The 22,623-nt window shown below is 47.3% G+C and overlaps 2 protein-coding genes across 2 annotated transcripts; one reads left to right on the top strand and one right to left on the bottom strand.

Moving 5' to 3' along the window:
• The first annotated feature begins 1,957 nt into the window (after nucleotides 1-1,957).
• Nucleotides 1,958-10,229, top strand: dnajc25 (DnaJ (Hsp40) homolog, subfamily C, member 25). The gene is made up of 5 exons (XM_079234830.1): nucleotides 1,958-2,311; nucleotides 5,888-6,040; nucleotides 6,720-7,090; nucleotides 7,216-7,315; nucleotides 8,402-10,229. The coding sequence occupies exons 1-5, from the start codon at nucleotides 1,973-1,975 to the stop codon at nucleotides 8,522-8,524; spliced, it is 1,086 nt and encodes a 361-aa protein (XP_079090956.1). The 5' UTR covers nucleotides 1,958-1,972; the 3' UTR covers nucleotides 8,525-10,229.
• Nucleotides 10,230-14,775: 4,546 nt separating this feature from the next.
• Nucleotides 14,776-18,115, bottom strand: spina (spindlin a; the record flags this gene model as incomplete). Its single annotated transcript, XM_079235520.1, has 5 exons — nucleotides 17,560-18,115; nucleotides 17,294-17,432; nucleotides 16,877-16,994; nucleotides 15,797-16,030; nucleotides 14,776-14,975 (listed from the first exon to the last, which is right to left on the bottom strand). Exons 1-5 carry the CDS (start codon nucleotides 17,583-17,585, stop codon nucleotides 14,776-14,778), a joined length of 717 nt encoding a protein of 238 aa, XP_079091646.1. The 5' UTR covers nucleotides 17,586-18,115.
• Between the last annotated feature and the right edge of the window lie 4,508 nt (nucleotides 18,116-22,623).

Raw genomic sequence — 22,623 nt, 5'->3', positions numbered from 1 at the left:
ATAGAACCCTTAGATCAGAGCATAGAACCTTTAGGTCAGAGCATAGAACCCTTAGATCAGAGCATAGAACCCTTAGATCAGAGCATAGAACCTTTAGGTCAGAGCATAGAACCCTTAGATCAGAGCATAGAACCCTTAGATCAGAGCATGGAACATTTAGGTCAGAGCATAGAACCCTGAGATCAGAGCATAGAACCTTTAGGTCAGAGCATAGAACCTTTAGGTCAGAGCATAGAACCCTGAGATCAGAGCATAGAACCCTTAGATCAGAGCATAGAACCCTTAGATCAGAGCATAGAACCTTTAGGTCAGAGCATAGAACCCTTAGATCAGAGCATAGAACCCTTAGATCAGAGCATGGAACATTTAGGTCAGAGCATAGAACCCTTAGATCAGAGCATAGAACCCTTAGATCAGAGCATAGAATCCTTAGATCAGAGCATAGAACCCTTAGATCAGAGCATGGAACCTTTAGGTCAGAGCATGGAATACTCAAATAAATGATTAATGGCATAGTTTATTTTAAAGTGTTTTAATCTATTACATTTTATTTAAATACTCATTTTTAAAATATATGTATTAAAATTCCTTAGAATCAGCATGAATATGTTAATTTGTAAAACAATTCAATTGAATCAGTTAAAACATATGAATATGGTTTGAATACGGCTCGCTGCATGATCAATTAGTTAAAATTCATGAGATTGGTTTACATATTAATTTCGGGAAATGGAATCGTTCAGAAACGGAAGTGACACCGGACTCCTTTCAGCCATCTTACCTCAGACCAACATGCAGCCTGCAACAGGTAAGTTATCTTATCTAATCTGCCTGTTATCAGTGTATGGACATATTCTATGAGTGCAGTGCATGGCACACTATTATCGATATACTGACTGTCAAATGCAATAAGTCCAACATTGCAGACCCGTTTGTCCAGTCAGCTAGCAGCACATGTTGTACATATCAATTGACTTTAGCTAGTTAGTGATGTCTTTTCATTAGCTAACATCCCACGTATTACTAATTAAAACGAGTCAGTAATTAAAGTCAGGCGCTGTTAAAAGGCACTTTATTAAAACAGACTTTGTAGTGTTAACGACTAAGGGTTAACACCACTGCAGCCCACAGCTACTGTGAAACGAAGAGAAATGCTTTGCGTGTCGGCAAAATTGGTGACTGAGCTAACGTGGTTTGTAGACTGATATTTGGGCGTAGCGTTGTATGACTTTCAGTCCGGTCGATATGTAGTGTTCAATAACCGGTCAGTCGATAACTTGCGTAACATTAGGGTGAGTAATATCCCACAACTTTAACCCGTGTGTTCATATTTGTGTTATTCAGCCAGTGTTCTGGGTCTGGTGGACCCGCTGCAATTCGGGGGTTTTAAATTCAACACAATCAAACAATTTTATGTTAAAATTCTCAACAGATGTTTACGTCGTCCCAATTACAGGCAATATAAAACAGCAAATATGGTGAATACGTGCCCTCTGCTTTATATGAGCAAACAGAGGGTAAAAAGTGTGGGAAACCGAGAGCAGACAGTGTAGGTGCTCGACCTTTCAACAATGTTGCAACCTTGAGGGGGAACGGTTAGAGCAGAAACACACACACACACACACACACACGCACACACACACACACACACACACACACACGCACACACACACACACGCACACACACTTACTTATGAGATAAAAAAGTCTTAATTATGAGATAATAAAGTCTTAATTACGAGATAAAAATAATTATGACTTTCTTTTGACAACGTTTCAAACAACACCTGAGAATTGGCGCGAGGCTGAGAAAACGTCTGCGTGCGCGTCCTGTCCGCACTCCTGCAGAGACGACCTTTGACGCGGCGTCATCGCTCCGTCCCCGGCCCGGAGTGATGACGTCAGCAGCGCGCGACAGCACCAGCACAGCCTGGGCTCCGGGAGCGGAGTTGGCAGCAGCAGCGGTTCAGACATGGCTGCCCCCACGGAGCGCAGCCGCGGAGGCTCCGCCGGCCGGACCCGGGCCACGAGGCCCTGCTGGCGGCTCGCGGTGCTCCTGTTGGCCGCGTGCTGCCTGCCGGAGGCCGCCGCGCTGGTGGAGGGCCTCTACTGCGGCACCGAGGTGTGCTACGACGTGCTCGGCGTCACCCGGGAGGCCGCCAAGCTGGACATCGCCCGCGCGTACCGGCAGCTGGCCCGCCGGTTCCACCCGGACCGGTTCCGGCTGGAGGAGCCGGGCCTGGAGGGCGAGACCCGCGAGTCCGCGCACGCGAGGTTCCTGCTCATCGCGACCGCCTACGAGACGCTAAAGGTGGGTCTGCTCTCTGCTCACAGACCCTGGTGGTGTCTGAGTCTGCGAGGCCGTTATGTGCAGTAATAATAATAATAATAATAATAATATCAATAATATCATAACTCCTCTGATACTCAAGAGCTGGTGAGACCAGAACTAATGTCCACTTTGTGGAAGTGGACATTAGTTCTGTGTCTTCAGTAGACATGATGTCCACGTAGGGACTGCTGTGTGCTTATGATGACGTATGTGTGCTTATGATGACGTATGTTTGCTTATGATGACGTATGTGTCCTCTATGCCACGACACGTCTTCTTCCTGTGACGTATTCACACGTTTATAGTATAATGAAGGAGACCAGTAATACCACTGTGTGTGTGTCTCTTTCACAGTTATATCCATAAATATTACTATTATTCTGTGTTTACACGCTACAGTAACCATGAAGGAACTAGTGGTTACACGCACACACACACAAACACACACACACACAAACACACACACACACACACACACACACACACACACACACACGTCCATGCACCTCACTACAACATGTCGTCTCATTGTTTGCATCTCTGTAGTGTTCTTAGGTTACTATTATTATAATTAGGTTGTTAATATGATGACATTCATAAGTGATCCTTTATAGTAATAATGGTGATAATGGTAATAATGATCCACACCCTGGTCACCAGGTTCCTCCCTGCAGAACCGACCGGTTAGACGGTTGTTCTCCGGGTTGTTTCTTTAAAGTGAAGATGTGACTTGATGTCCTTCACTCGTCTTGTGACTCAGATTTGAGTCACTGAGGTTTTAACATCACCCAATTTAATAAATCTGAATAAAAAGAAAATAAATGTGCTGCTGCATGTATTTACCCTCAGTATGATGCTGCGTTCACACCAAAAGCTTGTTCTCCTGACTTTACTCGCTCGACTTTACGTGGTTAATTTGCCTTTTTGCTGCGGAAAGGGGGTGTGGCTTATCTCTGTGGCTTATCTCCGTAAAAACAGTTACCGTTTCCGCCATCCACCATATTTCGCAACTCTTTTGGTGTGAACGCAGCATCAGACGTTCCCCACACTGAGAGCCGCTCGCTGACTCTGAGCTGGGAGTTCCTCAACAAACTCCTCAAGTGTGACTACAGTCCATGTGGTACAGTCCGTGTGGTGCAGTCCATGTGGTACAGTCATGTGGTACAGTCCGTGTGGTACAGTCATGTGGTACAGTCCGTGTGGTGCAGTCCATGTGGTACAGTCATGTGGTACAGTCCGTGTGGTACAGTCCATGTGGTACAGTCCGTGTGGTACAGTCCATGTGGTACAGTCCATGTGGTACAGTCCATGTGGTACAGTCGTGTGGTACAGTCCGTGTGGTACAGTCCGTGTGGTACAGTCATGTGGTACAGTCATGTGGTACAGTCCGTGTGGTACAGTCATGTGGTACAGTCCGTGTGGTACAGTCGTGTGGTACAGTCCGTGTGGTACAGTCCGTGTGGTACAGTCCGTGTGGTACAGTCATGTGGTACAGTCGTGTGGTACAGTCGTGTGGTACAGTCGTGTGGTACAGTCCGTGTGGTACAGTCCGTGTGGTACAGTCCGTGTGGTACAGTCCGTGTGGTACAGTCATGTGGTACAGTCATGTGGTACAGTCCGTGTGGTACAGTCATGTGGTACAGTCCGTGTGGTACAGTCGTGTGGTACAGTCCGTGTGGTACAGTCCGTGTGGTACAGTCCGTGTGGTACAGTCGTGTGGTACAGTCCGTGTGGTACAGTCATGTGGTACAGTCCATGTGGTACAGTCCGTGTGGTACAGTCATGTGGTACAGTCCGTGTGGTACAGTCGTGTGGTACAGTCGTGTGGTACAGTCGTGTGGTACAGTCGTGTGGTACAGTCCGTGTGGTACAGTCCGTGTGGTACAGTCCGTGTGGTACAGTCCGTGTGGTACAGTCATGTGGTACAGTCCGTGTGGTACAGTCATGTGGTACAGTCCGTGTGGTACAGTCATGTGGTACAGTCCGTGTGGTACAGTCGTGTGGTACAGTCATGTGGTACAGTCATGTGGTACAGTCATGTGGTACAGTCCGTGTGGTACAGTCCGTGTGGTACAGTCGTGTGGTACAGTCATGTGGTACAGTCCGTGTGGTACAGTCATGTGGTACAGTCATGTGGTACAGTCATGTGGTACAGTCCGTGTGGTACAGTCCGTGTGGTACAGTCATGTGGTACAGTCCGTGTGGTACAGTCGTGTGGTACAGTCCGTGTGGTACAGTCCGTGTGGTACAGTCCGTGTGGTACAGTCGTGTGGTACAGTCCGTGTGGTACAGTCATGTGGTACAGTCCATGTGGTACAGTCCGTGTGGTACAGTCATGTGGTACAGTCCGTGTGGTACAGTCGTGTGGTACAGTCGTGTGGTACAGTCGTGTGGTACAGTCGTGTGGTACAGTCCGTGTGGTACAGTCCGTGTGGTACAGTCCGTGTGGTACAGTCATGTGGTACAGTCCGTGTGGTACAGTCATGTGGTACAGTCCGTGTGGTACAGTCATGTGGTACAGTCCGTGTGGTACAGTCGTGTGGTACAGTCATGTGGTACAGTCATGTGGTACAGTCATGTGGTACAGTCCGTGTGGTACAGTCCGTGTGGTACAGTCGTGTGGTACAGTCATGTGGTACAGTCCGTGTGGTACAGTCATGTGGTACAGTCATGTGGTACAGTCATGTGGTACAGTCCGTGTGGTACAGTCCGTGTGGTACAGTCCGTGTGGTACAGTCGTGTGGTACAGTCATGTGGTACAGTCGTGTGGTACAGTCGTGTGGTACAGTCCGTGTGGTACAGTCCGTGTGGTACAGTCCGTGTGGTACAGTCCGTGTGGTACAGTCATGTGGTACAGTCATGTGGTACAGTCATGTGGTACAGTCCGTGTGGTACAGTCCGTGTGGTACAGTCCGTGTGGTACAGTCGTGTGGTACAGTCATGTGGTACAGTCCGTGTGGTACAGTCGTGTGGTACAGTCATGTGGTACAGTCATGTGGTACAGTCCGTGTGGTACAGTCCGTGTGGTACAGTCATGTGGTACAGTCATGTGGTACAGTCATGTGGTACAGTCCGTGTGGTACAGTCCGTGTGGTACAGTCGTGTGGTACAGTCATGTGGTACAGTCCGTGTGGTACAGTCATGTGGTACAGTCATGTGGTACAGTCATGTGGTACAGTCATGTGGTACAGTCGTGTGGTACAGTCATGTGGTACAGTCCGTGTGGTACAGTCCGTGTGGTACAGTCCGTGTGGTACAGTCGTGTGGTACAGTCCGTGTGGTACAGTCGTGTGGTACAGTCCGTGTGGTACAGTCCGTGTGGTACAGTCCGTGTGGTACAGTCCGTGTGGAGCCGTCAGCTCCGTCCTCCAGAGGAGAACACTCAGCTGTCCGGTTCTAAAGAAACACCTGAGGCTTAACGGAGCGGCTCTTTGTTTTTATGTTTCTTCGGCAAACCCTAAACCAATATTTAGGAAGCAGGTTTGGCTGAGCTCCTCCTGCAGGTCTTCATGAAACTGTGTGTGTGTGTGTGTGTGTGTGTGTGTGTGTGTGCAGGACGAGGAGACTCGGCGGGACTACGACTACATGCTGGACCACCCAGAGGAGTACTACCAGCACTACTACACGTACTACCGGCGGCAGCTCACGCCCAAGGTGGACGTGAGGATCGTCATCCTGGTCACCATCTGTGCCATCTCCATCTTCCAGGTACCCCACACACACACACACACACACACACACACACACACACACACACGTACCACGCCACAAACCACCAGCAGGACACACACACTAATCTGAAGTAATATAAAGAATACATCTTTTATCGTCATCAAGTATTGTGTGTTTATCAACGCACGTGCTCCGTCTGTCTCGAGAGTTATTGAGAAGAAATCTTAAAAATGGCTTCCATATATAAAAACACCGGAGGTTTCAGCAAATGCCACCCACAGTTTTTATATATATATATATATATATATATATATATATATATATATACGAAAACTATGCTTGGAAGCCATTTTTAAGATTGAATAACTCTTGAGACAGACGGAGCACGTTGTTGGTCTTTTAACAGGATTTGTTGAGAATAAAAATTATTGTGATTGAGGATTATAATTTTTTTGCACTTTTTCCTTTTGTTTGACATCAGATGAAGCTGGAGACACGTTTTCCCCTGCGGTCCCTTGTGACCCGGCTATTTCTCAGACTCCACACCGAAATGTAGCATAGAGTATCAGCGGTGGTCGAGCACTTATTTACTTATTCTACAGAGTAAAGGAACCTTTTTCTAACCGAGTTATTTAGGGCAGCGTCTTATTTAACCGCTGACATGCGGTGGAGACGAGACCCAGACTATCCTCCTCTCCCCTCCCCGTCTCCCCAGTTCTACAGCTGGCACAGCAGCTACAAGGAGGCCATCAACTACCTGGTGACGGTGCCCAAGTACCGGATCCAGGCCACGGAGATCGCCAAGCAGCAGGGCCTCCTCAACCGGCCCAAGGAGAAGGGCAAGCACCGGCGCTCCAAGGAGGAGGTGCGCGAGCAGGAGGAGGAGGTGATCCGGGACATCATCAAAAACAAGATCGACATCCAGGGCGGCTACCAGAAGCCCAACCTGTCCGACATCCTGCTGTGCCAGATCGTGCTGTCGCCCTACTACCTGACCCAGTACGCCTCCTGGTGGGCCGCCTGGTTCTACCGCTTCACGCTCTGCAGGGAGGAGTACGGCGAGGAGCAGAAGTTCTACATCATCAGGTGGGTTCTGGAGGAGACGTGCCGGGGCGCCTCCGGTGCCGGGGCGCCTCCGGTGCCGGGGCGCCTTCGGTGCCGGGGCGCCTTCTGTGCCGGGGCGTCCTCTCACAGCCTGTGCTTTCCCTCAGGAGGAACATGAAGATGTCCCAGTCCCAGTTCGACGGCGTGGACGAAAGCACCCGGCAGTCCTTCCTGGAGAAACGGCTCTGGATCAAAGAAAACTACGAGGTTTGTCTCTTTAATTCTCTCCTGAGTCCTTTGCCTTCCTTCTCCTTTACTCACTCATCCTTTTTTTCCATTCTTCCCCTCTTCCTCTTACTTTTATATATGTGAATGAATGTGTTTCCTCCGGAAAAAACTACAGTAAAACCTCCAGAATCCTACAAAATACCGTGATAAACATGTTTGGCCGCGCCCCCCGTGTGCGCGTGGAGCGTCGTTGTGATCGTCCTCAGAAGTGAAAGCGTCCGTTGTGTGCAGGACGACACGTCTCCTTCCTGGTGAAGAACGCTCATAACCGGCTGCATCTCTTTCGGGACTTAAGGAGGCAAAACCCCCGGGCCGAGCTCTTGTTACCATTGTAAACTAACGTTTACAATGGTAACAAGAGCTCACACGGGACGTGTACGGCCCGGGACTAAAACACCAGAACATCATCGGTTCATCTACTGATCAGCAGGGATGTTTGGGAGGAGGAGCCTGAGAAGAGCTAAAAGACATGACATTGATTCAATGGCTGTCGCTTTTTGTATGTTTTTTTGTTTTGTTTACATCATGCACGTTGTGTAGTTCTACAGTCTGACGTCTCCGGTGTGCCCCCTAGTGGAAACCTGTAGCAACGCTGTGTGTGTGTGTGTGTGTGTGTGTGTGTGTGTGTGTGTGTGTGTGTGTGTGTGTGTGTGTGTGTGTGTGAGAGTGAGTGAGAGACAGCTATTCTGTTCACACACATCCGGTGGTCTTAACCGCGAGGTTAAAGAAAGCAAGTTTAGTCTCCGGCTGTGGAGGACAATGCTAATGTTAGCATGTTATAATGGTCTCCGTCTTCGTTTAGCATGTTAGCATGTTAGCATGGCGTATAGAAGTCATTATCAGTGCAGCTTTAAAAACTTTTAAGAACTTGAAGAGTTATTAAAAGTTATTCAATGAATGAAAAACAGCTTTTGGTAAAAAAAAGTCAAACTAAGAATGACTCTTTAGACTGCGAGTGTAACCTGTGTGTGTGTGTGTGTGTGTGTGTGTGTGTGTGTGTGTGTGTGTGTGTGTGTGTGTGTGTGTGTGTGTGTGTGTGTGTGTGTGTGTGTGTGTGTCCATCAGCTGCACAGAAAGGAGCAGGAGGAGGAGATGAAGGTAAAGATGGCGACCGACCCGAGGATGAAGAGGTACCGGCGCTGGATGAAGAACGAGGGGCCGGGCCGGCTGACGTTCATCGACGACTAACGTCTGGGACACACACACACACACACACACACACACACACACACACACAGCTGTGTGGAGGCGTTCCTGTACAGAAAGATGAACTATGCTGTTTATATGGAAGAGATATTTTCATAGTGATCGGGTCACAATGACTTCGTGGAATAAATTTGCTGGGGCTTCAGATTTTTCAGTCTTTTTTTTTTTTCACATCATGCCATTTTTTTTTTCAAAACCAAATTTAAATGAATTATATTGATAACTTATATTTTTCCTGTAATGCATTGCTCTCTCTTGGTGGTTTCTGTTGGATACGTGACATCGGCCTGCATGCTGCTAACAGCTAACATGTATTAGCATGTATTGCTTTTGTGATGGATAAACCAGGGCCAGAAGGTATTTAATTTAATTTCTCTCCAGGAATGCAGACATTTAGTAAGATCCTCACTTTGTTGCCGGGCGTCAGGCGAGAAGAATAAAACCAACTTAGCTTAGCTTAGCACAAAGACTGGAAGCGGGGGAAACGGTTAGCCGAGCTCGAACAAAAGGAAGAAAACCCACCAAAGCTGCCTGGTTTACACGTTATCCTGTTCATGCAACGGGGAGGAAGTAGTAGAGAGGAGACGTTGGATTGGCTGACGAGAAAGAAGTGACATGACGATAACATCTTTTCTCTGAAGACGACCAACCGCAGGTTCCTCATGACCGTGAGGACATGACCATGAGAACATGACCATGAGAACATGACCATGAGGACATGACCATGAGAACATGACCATGAGAACATGACCATGAGGACATGACCATGAGAACATGACCGTGAGAACATGACCATGAGGACATGACCGTGAGAACATGACCGTGAGAACATGACCGTGAGAACATGACCATGAGGACATGACCATGAGGACATGACCATGAGAACATGACCATGAGGACATGACCATGAGAACATGACCGTGAGAACATGACCGTGAGAACATGACCATGAGAACATGACCATGAGAACATGACCGTGAGAACATGACCGTGAGAACATGACCATGAGGACATGACCATGAGAACATGACCATGAGGACATGACCATGAGAACATGACCGTGAGAACATGACCGTGAGAACATGACCATGAGAACATGACCATGAGGACATGACCATGAGAACATGACCATGAGGACATGACCATGAGGACATGACCATGAGGACATGACCATGAGAACATGACCATGAGGACATGACCATGAGGACATGACCATGAGAACATGACCGTGAGGACATGACCGTGAGGACATGACCATGAGGACATGACCGTGAGAACATGACCATGACCGTGAGGACATGACCATGAGGACATGACCGTGAGAACATGACCATGAGGACATGACCATGAGAACATGACCATGAGAACATGAACATGACCATGAGAACATGACCGTGAGAACATGACCGTGAGAACATGACCATGAGAACATGACCGTGAGAACATGACCGTGTCTCGTAGACGTCCAGGAGAGAAGCTTCTGTTTCAGCCTCCTGTGTGTAACTTGTGCAACGGCAGATGTTTATCACAGGAAGTCTCTTCTGTGGTTTTCCGGTGACGCGTAACGTTTACTGCATATTATTTATTGTTTGACATTTCACTGGTCGGGTTTTTTTGGGGGGCATTTCGTCGTGTTATGAACACAACAAAAAAAAAGTTTTGTTTTTAATAAATGCATTTTAAAATATATCTTTGTAAAAACAGTTTGTTCCCGGTTGCGCAACCCGTCCTCCGAACAGTTGTACAGTCACAGCCTAGCAACTGTAACCAGGCAACGTGATCTATGTATTCAATCTTTGACTGGTTCCCGTTGCCGGTGGTTTATGGTTTACTTCTGCTTCAACAAGTGGAGTTAAGAAGAGTTGTACTTGCAATGGAACAGGGTTTTCTGTCTATATCAAAAGATTGTTTATTCCCTTGATTCTTCTTTTTCAAAACACCTACGTTGCCCACAATGCAACTGGGCAGCAGACGATGAAAGGTGCAGGTGTGTTGTGCTAGTTGTGGCTAACGTAGCGTGACCTCAGAGGTCAAAGAGCTGAACAGGAAAACAACGCTTTCCTTCAACAATAGAAATTATTAACATATTTATAATTAACGAAAACAAACGATACCAGCAGCAGTCGGACAGAAGCCCGACATCGACCACGAGAAGTTGAAATGAACCGACGGAACCGCTGGAGGAGAATTCTCTTGATGAAAATAGCTCCGTCTGAAGGAACGAGAGCAGGAACTACAGATCTCTGGAGTCTCTCTTCTTCTTTAGAGCCGTCCCGGCGTCAGCGACCTCACAGGAAGTACACGTGCTGGAGCTTCTTCAGACGGACTGTTCTGCGCTCTGATTGGCCGAGACGTCCAACCGGGTCACAATGTCACGGCTCGTCCGCCGTTCCTTCTCTACGGCTCGGGAGAAAAGTTAAATGGTGAACATCCACTGGCAGCTGTTTTTATTTATAATAACGTATTATTCATTATAATTATTCTGAAACCCCCAAAAACGGGACATAAGTCTGAAGTCTGATTTATACAGTAAATGAAAAATGTACAACGATTCTCTGCTAAATATTGCAGATTTTTTTAACTCAAAACCTCAACAAGTGCTAATAAAAGATGGACCTCTCTACATCCGGCCTTTCCTGATCCCGTGTGACAAACAACACGTTCACATGTAGGAAACCATAACACTATTGTGGAATTACATCTTCAAGTTTACATCCTCTTCGCTTCCACAGTGTGAACAGATCTTTAGTTTGCACAGAATTATTCACTGAATTTGACAAAAACATTTTTATTGGATAAGAATCTCTGCCTGCGCCGCCATCATCATCATCGTCATCATCATCATCATCATCATGTACTAACACTTTGAAGCTCTGGTGCAATGAACCAGAACTATCCAACCAGACACCGACTTCAACGCGCTTCATAACGAGATTCTTTTCCAGTCCGGTATCGGCGTGAAAAAAAACCTTCAGTCTGCTGCAAATACAAATAAAAACACATACATTTGTTAAAACCAGAAGAAGTGTAAGCCTTCATGTTTCATCTCTTCACACTGAACAGCGTCTCTTACGGCATCGTGCTGTGACCGCGGCCTTTTGCTTTGTGGAATGCAAACGGATCTTTAGTTCCAGTCATTCCCAGTTTCCCAAGAGGAGAGTTAAGGTGCATTACGTCGGGTTTCCCAGTCCACAGAGTGACGTTTATAATCCACCACTGTGTCCAGAGCTCCACGGAGGAAGAGCCGAGGACAGAAGTCTCAGCTTTTGTTTCTGATGAAGGAAAACACGTCCAAAGCTCGAGTGACATCACGAGAAACAGCTGTCCGGTTGTCTTAACATCAAACAACGTCACGATGAAAGAAAAGTCCCCACCTTTTGTTTTTAAAGTGGCGCCTTGAGATGAGGAAGCAGCACACTGATGAAGAACGGGTTCTAGTTGGTTCTGTACAACAACTGGAACAAAAGGGCCACATCTCTAGTTTATTAAGTTTCCAAGGATTCAGAAAGTGTCTCAAGTCAAACTGGGACCAAGAGGGAGGGCAAGGATTCCCTGTTAGAGGACCAACAATAGAACCCTCGTATTATTCTTAGTAAAACGTTTCAATAACTAATACAAAAATATTGAGAATTTTAGTCAAAGATTAAGTCAAAACTATGAGACAGTAAATCAACATTAAGACAGGAAGTAAACACTTTGACAACTGAAGTTGAAATTCTAAGAATGGGCAGAAATATTTTCCTCTGGAAACTGAATGTGGATCCTGTCCTTTGATGAATTGAACTGAATCTGCAGAGCACAGTTTTAGTTTTAGTTTGGAACTGAATTCCAATAAACTTGAAATTGAAACCCGTCGATCGTCCCTGACTCTCACTGTCCTTCACACTCGTTGAGGAAGAGAGAAGAGTGCAGCTTCACGGCCCGTCACGTCTCCATAAACTGGTTTATTTGAGGAGATACGGAGATGCAAAAGATCAGAATGGTCCTCTTCGTCCCTCTCGTCCACCATGGGCCCGGACGTCCACCATGGGCCCAGACGTTCACCATGGGCCCGGACGTTCTTCATGGGCCCAGACGTTCTTCATGGGCCCGGATGTTCTTCATGGGCCCGGACGTTCTTCATGGGCCCAGACGTCCTTCATGGGCCCGGACGTTCTTCATGGGCCCAGACGTTCTTCATGGGCCCGGACGTTCTTCATGGGCCCAGACGTTCTTCATGGGCCCAGACGTCCTTCATGGGCCCAGACGTCCTTCATGGGCCCGGACGTCCACCATGGGCCCGGACGTTCTTCATGGGCCCGGACGTTCTTCATGGGCCCGGACGTTCTTCATGGGCCCGGACGTTCTTCATGGGCCCGGACGTTCTTCATGGGCCCAGACGTTCTTCATGGGCCCAGACGTTCTTCATGGGCCCAGACGTTCTTCATGGGCCCGGACGTCCACCATGGGCCCAGACGTTCTTCATGGGCCCGGACGTCCACCATGGGCCCAGACGTTCTTCATGGGCCCGGACGTCCACCATGGGCCCAGACGTTCTTCATGGGCCCGGACGTCCACCATGGGCCCGGACGTTCTTCATGGGCCCGGACGTTCTTCATGGGCCCGGACGTTCTTCATGGGCCCAGACGTTCTTCATGGGCCCAGACGTTCTTCATGGGCCCAGACGTTCTTCATGGGCCCGGACGTTCTTCATGGGCCCAGACGTCCTTCATGGGCCCAGACGTCCTTCATGGGCCCGGACGTCCTTCATGGGCCCGGACGTCCACCATGGGCCCGGACGTTCTTCATGGGCCCGGACGTTCTTCATGGGCCCGGACGTTCTTCATGGGCCCGGACGTTCTTCATGGGCCCGGACGTTCTTCATGGGCCCAGACGTTCTTCATGGGCCCAGACGTTCTTCATGGGCCCAGACGTTCTTCATGGGCCCGGACGTCCACCATGGGCCCAGACGTTCTTCATGGGCCCGGACGTCCACCATGGGCCCAGACGTTCTTCATGGGCCCGGACGTCCACCATGGGCCCAGACGTTCTTCATGGGCCCGGACGTCCACCATGGGCCCGGACGTTCTTCATGGGCCCGGACGTTCTTCATGGGCCCAGACGTTCTTCATGGGCATCAGCTGAAGTCGACAACATGATGAGATCTTCCAGAACCTTCAGCATGGTGGCGTCTCCACTGGAGACCACGCTTCAGAGACAGCGGCTGCACCTCCTCCTCTTGTCTCCTTGTTTAGTTCTTCATCACTTCCTCCTCTCGTCTCCTTGTTTAGTTCTTCGTCACTTCCTCCTCTCGTCTCCTTGTTTAGTTCTTCGTCATTTCCTCCTCTCGTCTCCTTGTTTAGTTCTTTATCACCTCCTCATCTCGTCTCCTTGTTTAGTTCTTCATCACTTCCTCCTCTCTTCTTCTTGTTTAGTTCTTTATCACCTCCTCATCTCGTCTCCTTGTTTAGTTCTTCATCACTTCCTCCTCTCTTCTTCTTGTTTAGTTCTTTATCACCTCCTCATCTCGTCTCCTTGTTTAGTTCTTCGTCACTTCCTCCTCTCGTCTCCTTGTTTAGTTCTTTATCACCTCCTCCTCTCGTCTCCTTGTTTAGTTCTTCATCACTTCCTCATCTCGTCTCCTTGTTTAGTTCTTCGTCACTTCCTCCTCTCGTCTCCTTGTTTAGTTCTTCATCACTTCCTCCTCTCTTCTTCTTGTTTAGTTCTTTATCACCTCCTCATCTCGTCTCCTTGTTTAGTTCTTCATCACTTCCTCCTCTCGTCTCCTTGTTTAGTTCTTCATCACTTCCTCCTCTCTTCTTCTTGTTTAGTTCTTTATCACCTCCTCATCTCGTCTCCTTGTTAACTGTCACAACACCTTTTCCTCGACCACCGGCCCACCGGATGAAACCAGACACTGAAATGAATGGGACTCTTTCTTCAGGCTTCAGGACGTCTTGGAACCACAAAAGGATTTTAAGGGTCGGGTCATTTTTCTTATAGACTTTCAGATTCTACGAAGACAAAGTTGTTTCCTTTTTAAATCTTTTTCTGGAGTAAAACAGGAGTTCTGGACCTTGTAAGAATAATAAAACTGGCCGATGTTTTGATATTCCTCCAGAAGTTTCTATTGTCTTTCTTCCGTTAGGTGAATTCCTTCTGTGGGTTTTCGTTGATGGTCTGAGGAGCGAGCGCCGGATCGAAGGCTTCGGATGTTTCAACGTGTGCTGCGTTGGGGTCGGCGAGGCGAAGGCCTACGAGGTCTTGACCAGGTCGTAGACGTAGATGAGGAAGTCGTCGTCGAACTTGATGAAGTAGACGGAGGGCTTGGCCTCCACCTGGTGGATGACCATCCCCGACCGCTTGCCGCCGTCCTCTTTGGCGTACTCCACCTGTTTGCCCACCAGGCTGTCCACCACCTCGCCGGGCTCCCGCTCCGCCGGGACGCCGTCGTCTGCGTGGAGACAGAGAGTTAGAGCGTTAGGAAGAGGCAGCGTCATGTTCTAACTCTTCTAGTCAGGAGAAGAACCAAGAGAGAAAAAGACGTTCACGATTTGAAGGAACAAGAAATAAGTCAACAGTTCATGTTAATGCCCAACAGATAAGCAGTCAAGCCCTAACATACGACAGAGAAAGTCAATCAAACGTTCTCTAAATGAAGAGAATCTCAGGTATAAACATAACATTAAAATATACCAGTTAATGAACGAAAGTAGAGATATTTAAATTAATATAGTATGTATGAAAAAAATGTAATAGTAAATGTATTGATCTTTTCTGGTCTTCCGACAACTCAAAGCTCTTTAACACTACATGACATCATTCAGCCATTCATACACTGATGGGAGGAGCTACCATGAAGGTACCACCTGTCCATCAGGACTAACATTCACACTGATGGGAGGAGCTACCATGAAGGAACCACCTGTCCATCAGGACTAACTAACATTCACACTGATGGGAGGAGCTACCATGAAGGTACCACCTGTCCATCAGGACTAACTAACATTCACACTGATGGGAGGAGCTACCATGAAGGAACCACCTGTCCATCAGGACTAACATTCACACTGATGGGAGGAGCTACCATGAAGGAACCACCTGTCCATCAGGACTAACTAACATTCACACACTGGTGTTTTTACAGCGGCCTCTTAAAGTGTCTAGAATTCAGATATGACCCAAAAGCTCGGGACACATGACGGGCCCAGGTGTGTTCAGGTAAGTTCCTCTTTAAAATCACCCGTCTAAACCAAACAAGAGGACTTCACTCACTGGACTCGGGCATGATGCGCAGGTCTCCCTCCTTGTAGTCGTCCAGCAGCTGGTACATGTAGAGGACCGGGTCTTTCTCGTAGGTGATGTAGAACCAGGTGGTGACGACGGGAGCCCGGGCCAGCACCATGCCCCTCCACTCCTCCTTGGGACCCTCCTCCGTCTCAAACATGTGCTCCACCGCTTTACCGATCATGGTGTCGGCTAGGCCGGCGTCCGTTTGACGGGGTTTCCCTGCAGGGAAAGGAGCATTTAGAATCGGATCTGGCCGGGGCCCGTCTCTCTGGCTCGTTTACAAATATAACGTATTAGCATAGGTTGCTACTTGCTGAGTGTGTTAGCATGTTATGATCTGCCAGCATTGGAATTTTACACTAAGAAGCTGAATGTTAGCACTCTACTATACTAAACTAAACATTAGCATATCACACTACCATGCTCAATGTTAGCATGTGATGTTCTGCTAAAATTAGCACTGCACTATACTTAATGATAGCATGTTACACTAACATGCTAAATGTTAGCATGTTATGCCAATACTGATATACAATGTATAGAACATTAGTGCGCTCAATGACATGCTACATATTAGCATGTTCTGCGAACACTAACAGGCCACTTCACTAAACACTATTGCGCTAACATGTTACAGCTAGCATGTTACAGCTAGCATGTTACGGCTTCTCCTTTTTTCCCTGTGAAAGGGTTTTTACTATCTTTATTGGGGGAGTTTTTCCTGATCCGATGTGAGGTCCCGGGACAGGGATGTCATGTGTACAGATTGTAAAGCCCTCAGGCAAACTTGTATTTGTGATGTTGGGCTATACAAAATAAACTGAATTGAATGGAATGTTATGGCTAGCATGTTAAGGCTAACATGTTAAGGCTAGCATGTTATGGCTAACATGTTATAGCTAACATGTTAAGGCTAGCATGTTATGGCTAGCATGTTATGGCTAGCATGTTGTGTTTTTGTTCGAAGAAATTGTTCATAAATCAAGTAACGAGCTAAAATAAAGACTTTCTTCCTAAAACCAGTAAACTAAAGTAGTGTTCAGCGTGATCTCCGCTCCGTCTTACCCAGCCGGTCCGGCAGCACTTCCAGTCCCAGAACCCTCTCATCTTTATAAAGCTCCAGACCATAAACGCAGTCGAAGCCATCGTACTTTATCAGGTAGAGAGCCGGGTTCACCGGCACCTGGCGGACACATACATTTGAAACGTTGATTTTTCTGTTGTTTTGGCACATTTCTACACACGTCGGTACATTTTCTTCAACAATGATAGTTTAACATGTGAGTGTGTTGGAGGCAAACGGCAGAGCAGCGGTGTGGACGCTGGCCTCAGCGGTGTGGACGCTGGCCTCAGCGGTGTGGACGCTGGCCTCAGCGGTGTGGACGCTGGCCTCAGCGGTGTGGACGCTGGCCTCAGCGGTGTGGACGCAGACACAGTCGTTTCACATGGAGTACCTGCTGATACCTCCTCCCGGCTGCTCACCTGGTCCAGCACCGTTCCCTTCCACACCACGTGTCCTCCGCCTCCTTCTTTCCACACGTGTTGGATCCGGCAGCCGACCACGTCGCTCTGAGGCTCCGACAGATCTTTGGTGGTTGGACTCAGACTGCTTTTGAGTTTCCTGCCAGGAGACAGAACAACAGTCAACATCATCTGCTTTGAGATGAGTTTACTGTTTGTACTTTGAGTTGCATCCATAGAATTCAAAAAGACAAAAGACACACAAGCTTTAAACAACCTCAACTCACTTGTGAGGATTCTTCTTCTTCATCATATTTGCAGAAACACCTGAGGAGAAAAATAAAATCACAGCACACTCGTCAATTCAAATGACAACTTCCTGCTAGGATTTAAAGGGTTTAAGAGGGTTTGTGGTCCAGCCGCTTTACTACAGATCCTGCATAGTTTACATTACAGAAGTATTCAAATAGAGGTGAAAATCAGCTGTTGTGAGCAGATGCTCTGCTTTGACACCCAGAACATCCACTTGACAAACTCTGCTGTTTGAAAATCAACCCAAAAGGAAAGACTTCAAACAGGGACAAGAGTCGGGGATTTGGTCATTTGGTCATTTGTAGCTTTGATGCTGTTCTAGCGACCGCTCCATCCTCTCAGGCCTCATCTTTCACCACAAAGTGACCTAAGTGTCTGCAGGTTGAGCGATAACTGCTTGTGCCTGCCGGTGGGCGGGGATGACCTCTGACCCGCATCAGCTGTGTCTCTGTGTCCCGGAGAGCTCTTCATTCATCTGGAGGCGGCTCCCGGCTCTCAGCTACAACTCAAACCTGTGCAGGGCTTCACAGCAGGAGCACCTCGTCTCCTGTGAGGAACAACACAACAACTTCTAGTCACAAACAGACGTCTGCTGGTGGTTCCTGCTGTCGCCTTTTACTGCCATCTACTGGTGAAAAGAAGGAACAACAACAACATCAACAACATCAACAGACCTGTGCAGTGTCTGTCAAGCTGCTGCCAGACAGAGAATCATTCTGTCATGACTAACTGCTCACAAACATTCAGCTTGGTATTAAATGATGATGATGAAGATGATGTGTGTGTGAAGCTGCATGCTGGGAACTCTGCAATCATATTTTCTTATTTGTAAAAACCTGGAAGCATCTTCATCAACTCTCATGAGGACTACTGATTGGGAATAAACTACTGCAAGGAATCATTGAAAAATGTAAACTTACATCTTCTCAAAACATGACTAGTTATGTAATTAAAGTCCTCTGTAAAGAAGACAAATATTATTACTTCAGCAGATCTTACTTTTATTATTCTAAAACAGACACATGAGGAAATGTCTGACTTCTTCACACTCGTTAGCATGTTTAAATGCTAAATGTTGCGTGTTATCACGCATACTTAAAAGGTTCTCTTACAGAACCCAGGACGTCTGTATTGCCTCCACACGGCTCTCAACATGGAGACGGCTGAGCGGCTAACATGTTAACCAGAGGGGAACCGGGAGGTACGACTTCCTTCTCTGCTCAGGTCGACAGTAGTCCTCACCTTTGCATGGACGACGTAGAACCGTCTAGAGAACCTGTAACACGTGCATGTGACACTAACATGCAAAACACAAGAATGTTTTGTTTCTTATGCTTCTGAACGTACTATACATTTTTACATCACATTAACATGTTGAACGTAAATCGGACTAATAAGTACAAAAGTGAGGCTTCAGAAATAAGGTTTTTAATAAAGTCAAAGATCAGTATTTACCCGGTTCTCCAGGAATCAGGACTGCTGGTGTTCAGCAGTTTTGCGTCTCGTCTGTCGAACCAAACCTGCCAGAAAAAACAAAGTCAGCCATCAGCCACACGGAGAGACGACTGATCTGAGAACGGGGCCAACGAGCTGAACCTCCACATGTGGTGATATCGTGATAACCACGGCCTCGTACGCGACCACGGCCTCGTACGCGACCACGACCTCCTCGTACACGGCCTCGTACGCGACCACGACCTCCTCGTACACGGCCTCGTACGCGACCACGGCCTCGTACGCGACCACGACCTCGTACGCGACCACGACCTCGTACGCGACCACGACCTCCTCGTACACGACCACGACCTCCTCGTACACGACCACGACCTCGTACGCGACCACGACCTCGTACGCGACCACGGCCTCGTACGCGACCACGACCTCGTACACGACCACGACCTCGTACGCGACCACGGCCTCGTACGCGACCACGACCTCGTACGCGACCACGACCTCCTCGTACACAGCCTCGTACGCGACCACGGCCTCGTACGCGACCACGACCTCCTCGTACACGACCACGACCTCCTCGTACACGGCCTCGTACGCGACCACGGCCTCGTACGCGACCACGGTCTCGTACGCGACCACGGCCTCGTACACGGTCATAATTAGCATATAAATTCTTCAGGAACACACTTGTGTTTTGTGAGGTCACAGTGACCTTTGACCGACAAAAAGTATTGGCCTCGACCTTGAGTTCAAGTGGATGTTTGTGTGACAAATGTAAGACAATTCGCTCAAGGCGCTCCTGTGATGTCACAGTGACCTTGACCTTTGACCTAGTAAATATCCAGCCCAGGAGGGAATTCCTGAGATATTGCATTCAAGACTATACAGAGTTATTGAAAGTTATGATCATGCCAAATATAAGTTATGCACATGTTCACATACATCTATTCATATAAGGTTGACACCAAAGTCTTGCCCTGAAGTTACTTGACTAGATTTTTTATAACCAGTCTAAACTGCTGACTAGGGCTGCAACAACGAATCGATAAAATCGATAAAAATCGATTATCAAAAGTGTTGGCAACGAATTTCATTATCGATTCGTTGTGTCGCGCGATTATTACGCCGGGCAATAAGTCGCGGAGAAGAAAAAAAAGAGCGGAGCAGAGCAACTGGCCGGCCAGCGTTTCTGAGATTGGAGTGAGACACGAGAAAAGCTGAGGTCGTGATCTTCTCAAAAATAGAAGATCTTTGACGAGTCGAGTCTTGGCCAATCAGCGTCTTCATGTTCCTCAAACTTGTTTTTAATGGAAGTTACTAGTCAGCTCGCTATCATGTTAGCTAACGTGTTTGGGTTGTGTATTGTCGTTAAAGTTCCGTTATGTTCCGTTACAGTTCAGTCTTGCTTGTAAAAAAACGTAACGTGATGAAACATGCCGTCACCCCCCGGTCTGGTTCAGTTCACGCCGTCACTCGTTAACGTTAAACCGGCTCACCGGAGGATCTGGCTGCAGGTTTTTTATATTTTTTTTACTCAAAGTAGAATGAAGCAAATCACGTCGTTGGGCTTAGCCAACAATGTGACGTCGTGGTCATAAGAGACCCAGAATGAAAGAGTTTAAGGAAGAGGACGCTCTATATGGAGCAGTACAGCTTCCCTCTGTCCAGTATTTCATACATATTGATAAAGCAGGGTATGTAAATGCAGCCTCTGGAGGGATCAATTACAGTAAAAAGGGCTCACATTTGGCAGATGTAAAGCATACATGTGTATGTTTTTAGTGTTAGTCCATTTTGTTGTTTTAATTAACAGCTCAGGGATGTTCAAGGAGCAACCTGTTGGTGCTTTCTGAAGATGTTTTGCACTGTCACTTCTGTTTTTGAATAAAGGGTTGGAAATTAACGCTTTTTTGATAAAAACATTTTCTTATCCGATTCATCGGAAAAAATAATCAACCGATTAATCGATTATTAAAATAATCGTTAGTTGCAGCCCTACTGCTGACTGTACTTTGTATCTCAAGGGTAAAAATGAAACCACTAAACAATATGCAGATTGGTTTTGGGGACGTGGAGCCCAGTGGATCCACCATGCTGACCATGACGCGTCTATTGCCCAGTGGATTATTTAGGGTGCTGCGTAACACATCTGGCCTTTCACCAAAGAATAAATAAGCTAAAAGCCACGGTTATTAATGTCAAGCAAAACTGAGAAAATGACTAATTAAAAGTAGTGAGAAAAAAAATAAATGAGACAAATTTGTGGGCAACAACAATGCAACAACTATTCTGTTGACAGATCAACAGCCGGAGCACAAACACATCTTTGAAGGCCCGACCGAGCCAGATGCCATCCAGTCAAAATGTGTGTGAGTGTGAATATTGTTGGCTGCTTTTATGATCGTGAACGGAATCAAACATTTTTAGCTCCGTCTCTAATTGTGGTGCAGCAGCGCTTGGTTTTGGTTCGTACGTCAATAACGGTTCGGATTTTCACGCTTTCCACTGTGTTAGTACCATTTACACTTCAACACACACACACACACACACACACACACACACGGTTAGCCTGTTGTCACGAGGCGCAGCGCAACGTCTCATTCGGTCCAAGAACTTCAATGGAGCAAAACTGACATTGTTTTCTCTCGCTCTCCCTCTCTCTCTCTCTCTCTCTCTCTCACACCTGAACCGGTCAGACTGAAGACGACAGTACCGTCATTTAACAAGCACATGATTAGTTTCATTAGGTTTCTGTATTTAATACGTTACACAACCCTGCTGTTTTCCTTGGGTTATGGCCTAGTCCAGGCCTGTATGTTCAATACAAACCAAAGCCTCAATTAATGAAGATAATCGGATCAAAACAATGTTGTCATGTGTTCAATAATTGAAAACTGGTCAATACATATCGATGTATTCAAACTCAAGTGACTTGACAATGTTTATTAAAATGTTAAATAAATAAAAAACAAAACTGTGTTGGAGGGAAAGCATGGTTTTATTGTGATTTGGGTGAACTGTGCCTTTGCAGATTGATTCCTTTACATCTGTCTGATGACAAACAGTTATGGTAGAAAGTAAACTGAGTCGCTTCACTCCTCTACTCCTCAACGCAGACCTCAGCAGGTCTAGAGAGCTGAGGTCCACCAGACTGCAGGTGACCTTTTGACCTCTGAGTTGGTTCCAAGTTGGTAAAGGGGGCGTGGCCAGCAGCTTTCAGCCAATAACAGTGTTACCAGCGCTGTGATTTCCATGTTAATCAGGTTAGGTGTTTTTTTTTATTCCAATGTATTTAATTAAGTAATAACACTCAATTAAATACATTGGAATTAAAAAACCCAGAAAACCCATCTGTGAAGGCTGTGCCACACCAAACCCCGTGTCTTTCCTGCCCTCGTTCTCCACTCAGCCGTTGAGTTGCGGGTTCCGTTCCCGCCTTGCTAACCGGCTACGGAAACATAATACTCTACAGTCATCTCCACACGACACGAACACCACGCAGTTCTGCAGGGCCAGCGTCAGCCATGTTGCTCGCTTTTTGTTAGCAGCAGACGGGTCTCTCTCCCCGCCCCTCCCCCGCGGACCAA

The sequence above is a fragment of the Taurulus bubalis genome, assembly GCF_910589615.1.
Source record: "Taurulus bubalis genome assembly, chromosome: 19".
Taxonomy (NCBI): domain Eukaryota; kingdom Metazoa; phylum Chordata; class Actinopteri; order Perciformes; family Cottidae; genus Taurulus; species Taurulus bubalis.
This window is presented reverse-complemented; position numbering and strand designations above follow the sequence as displayed.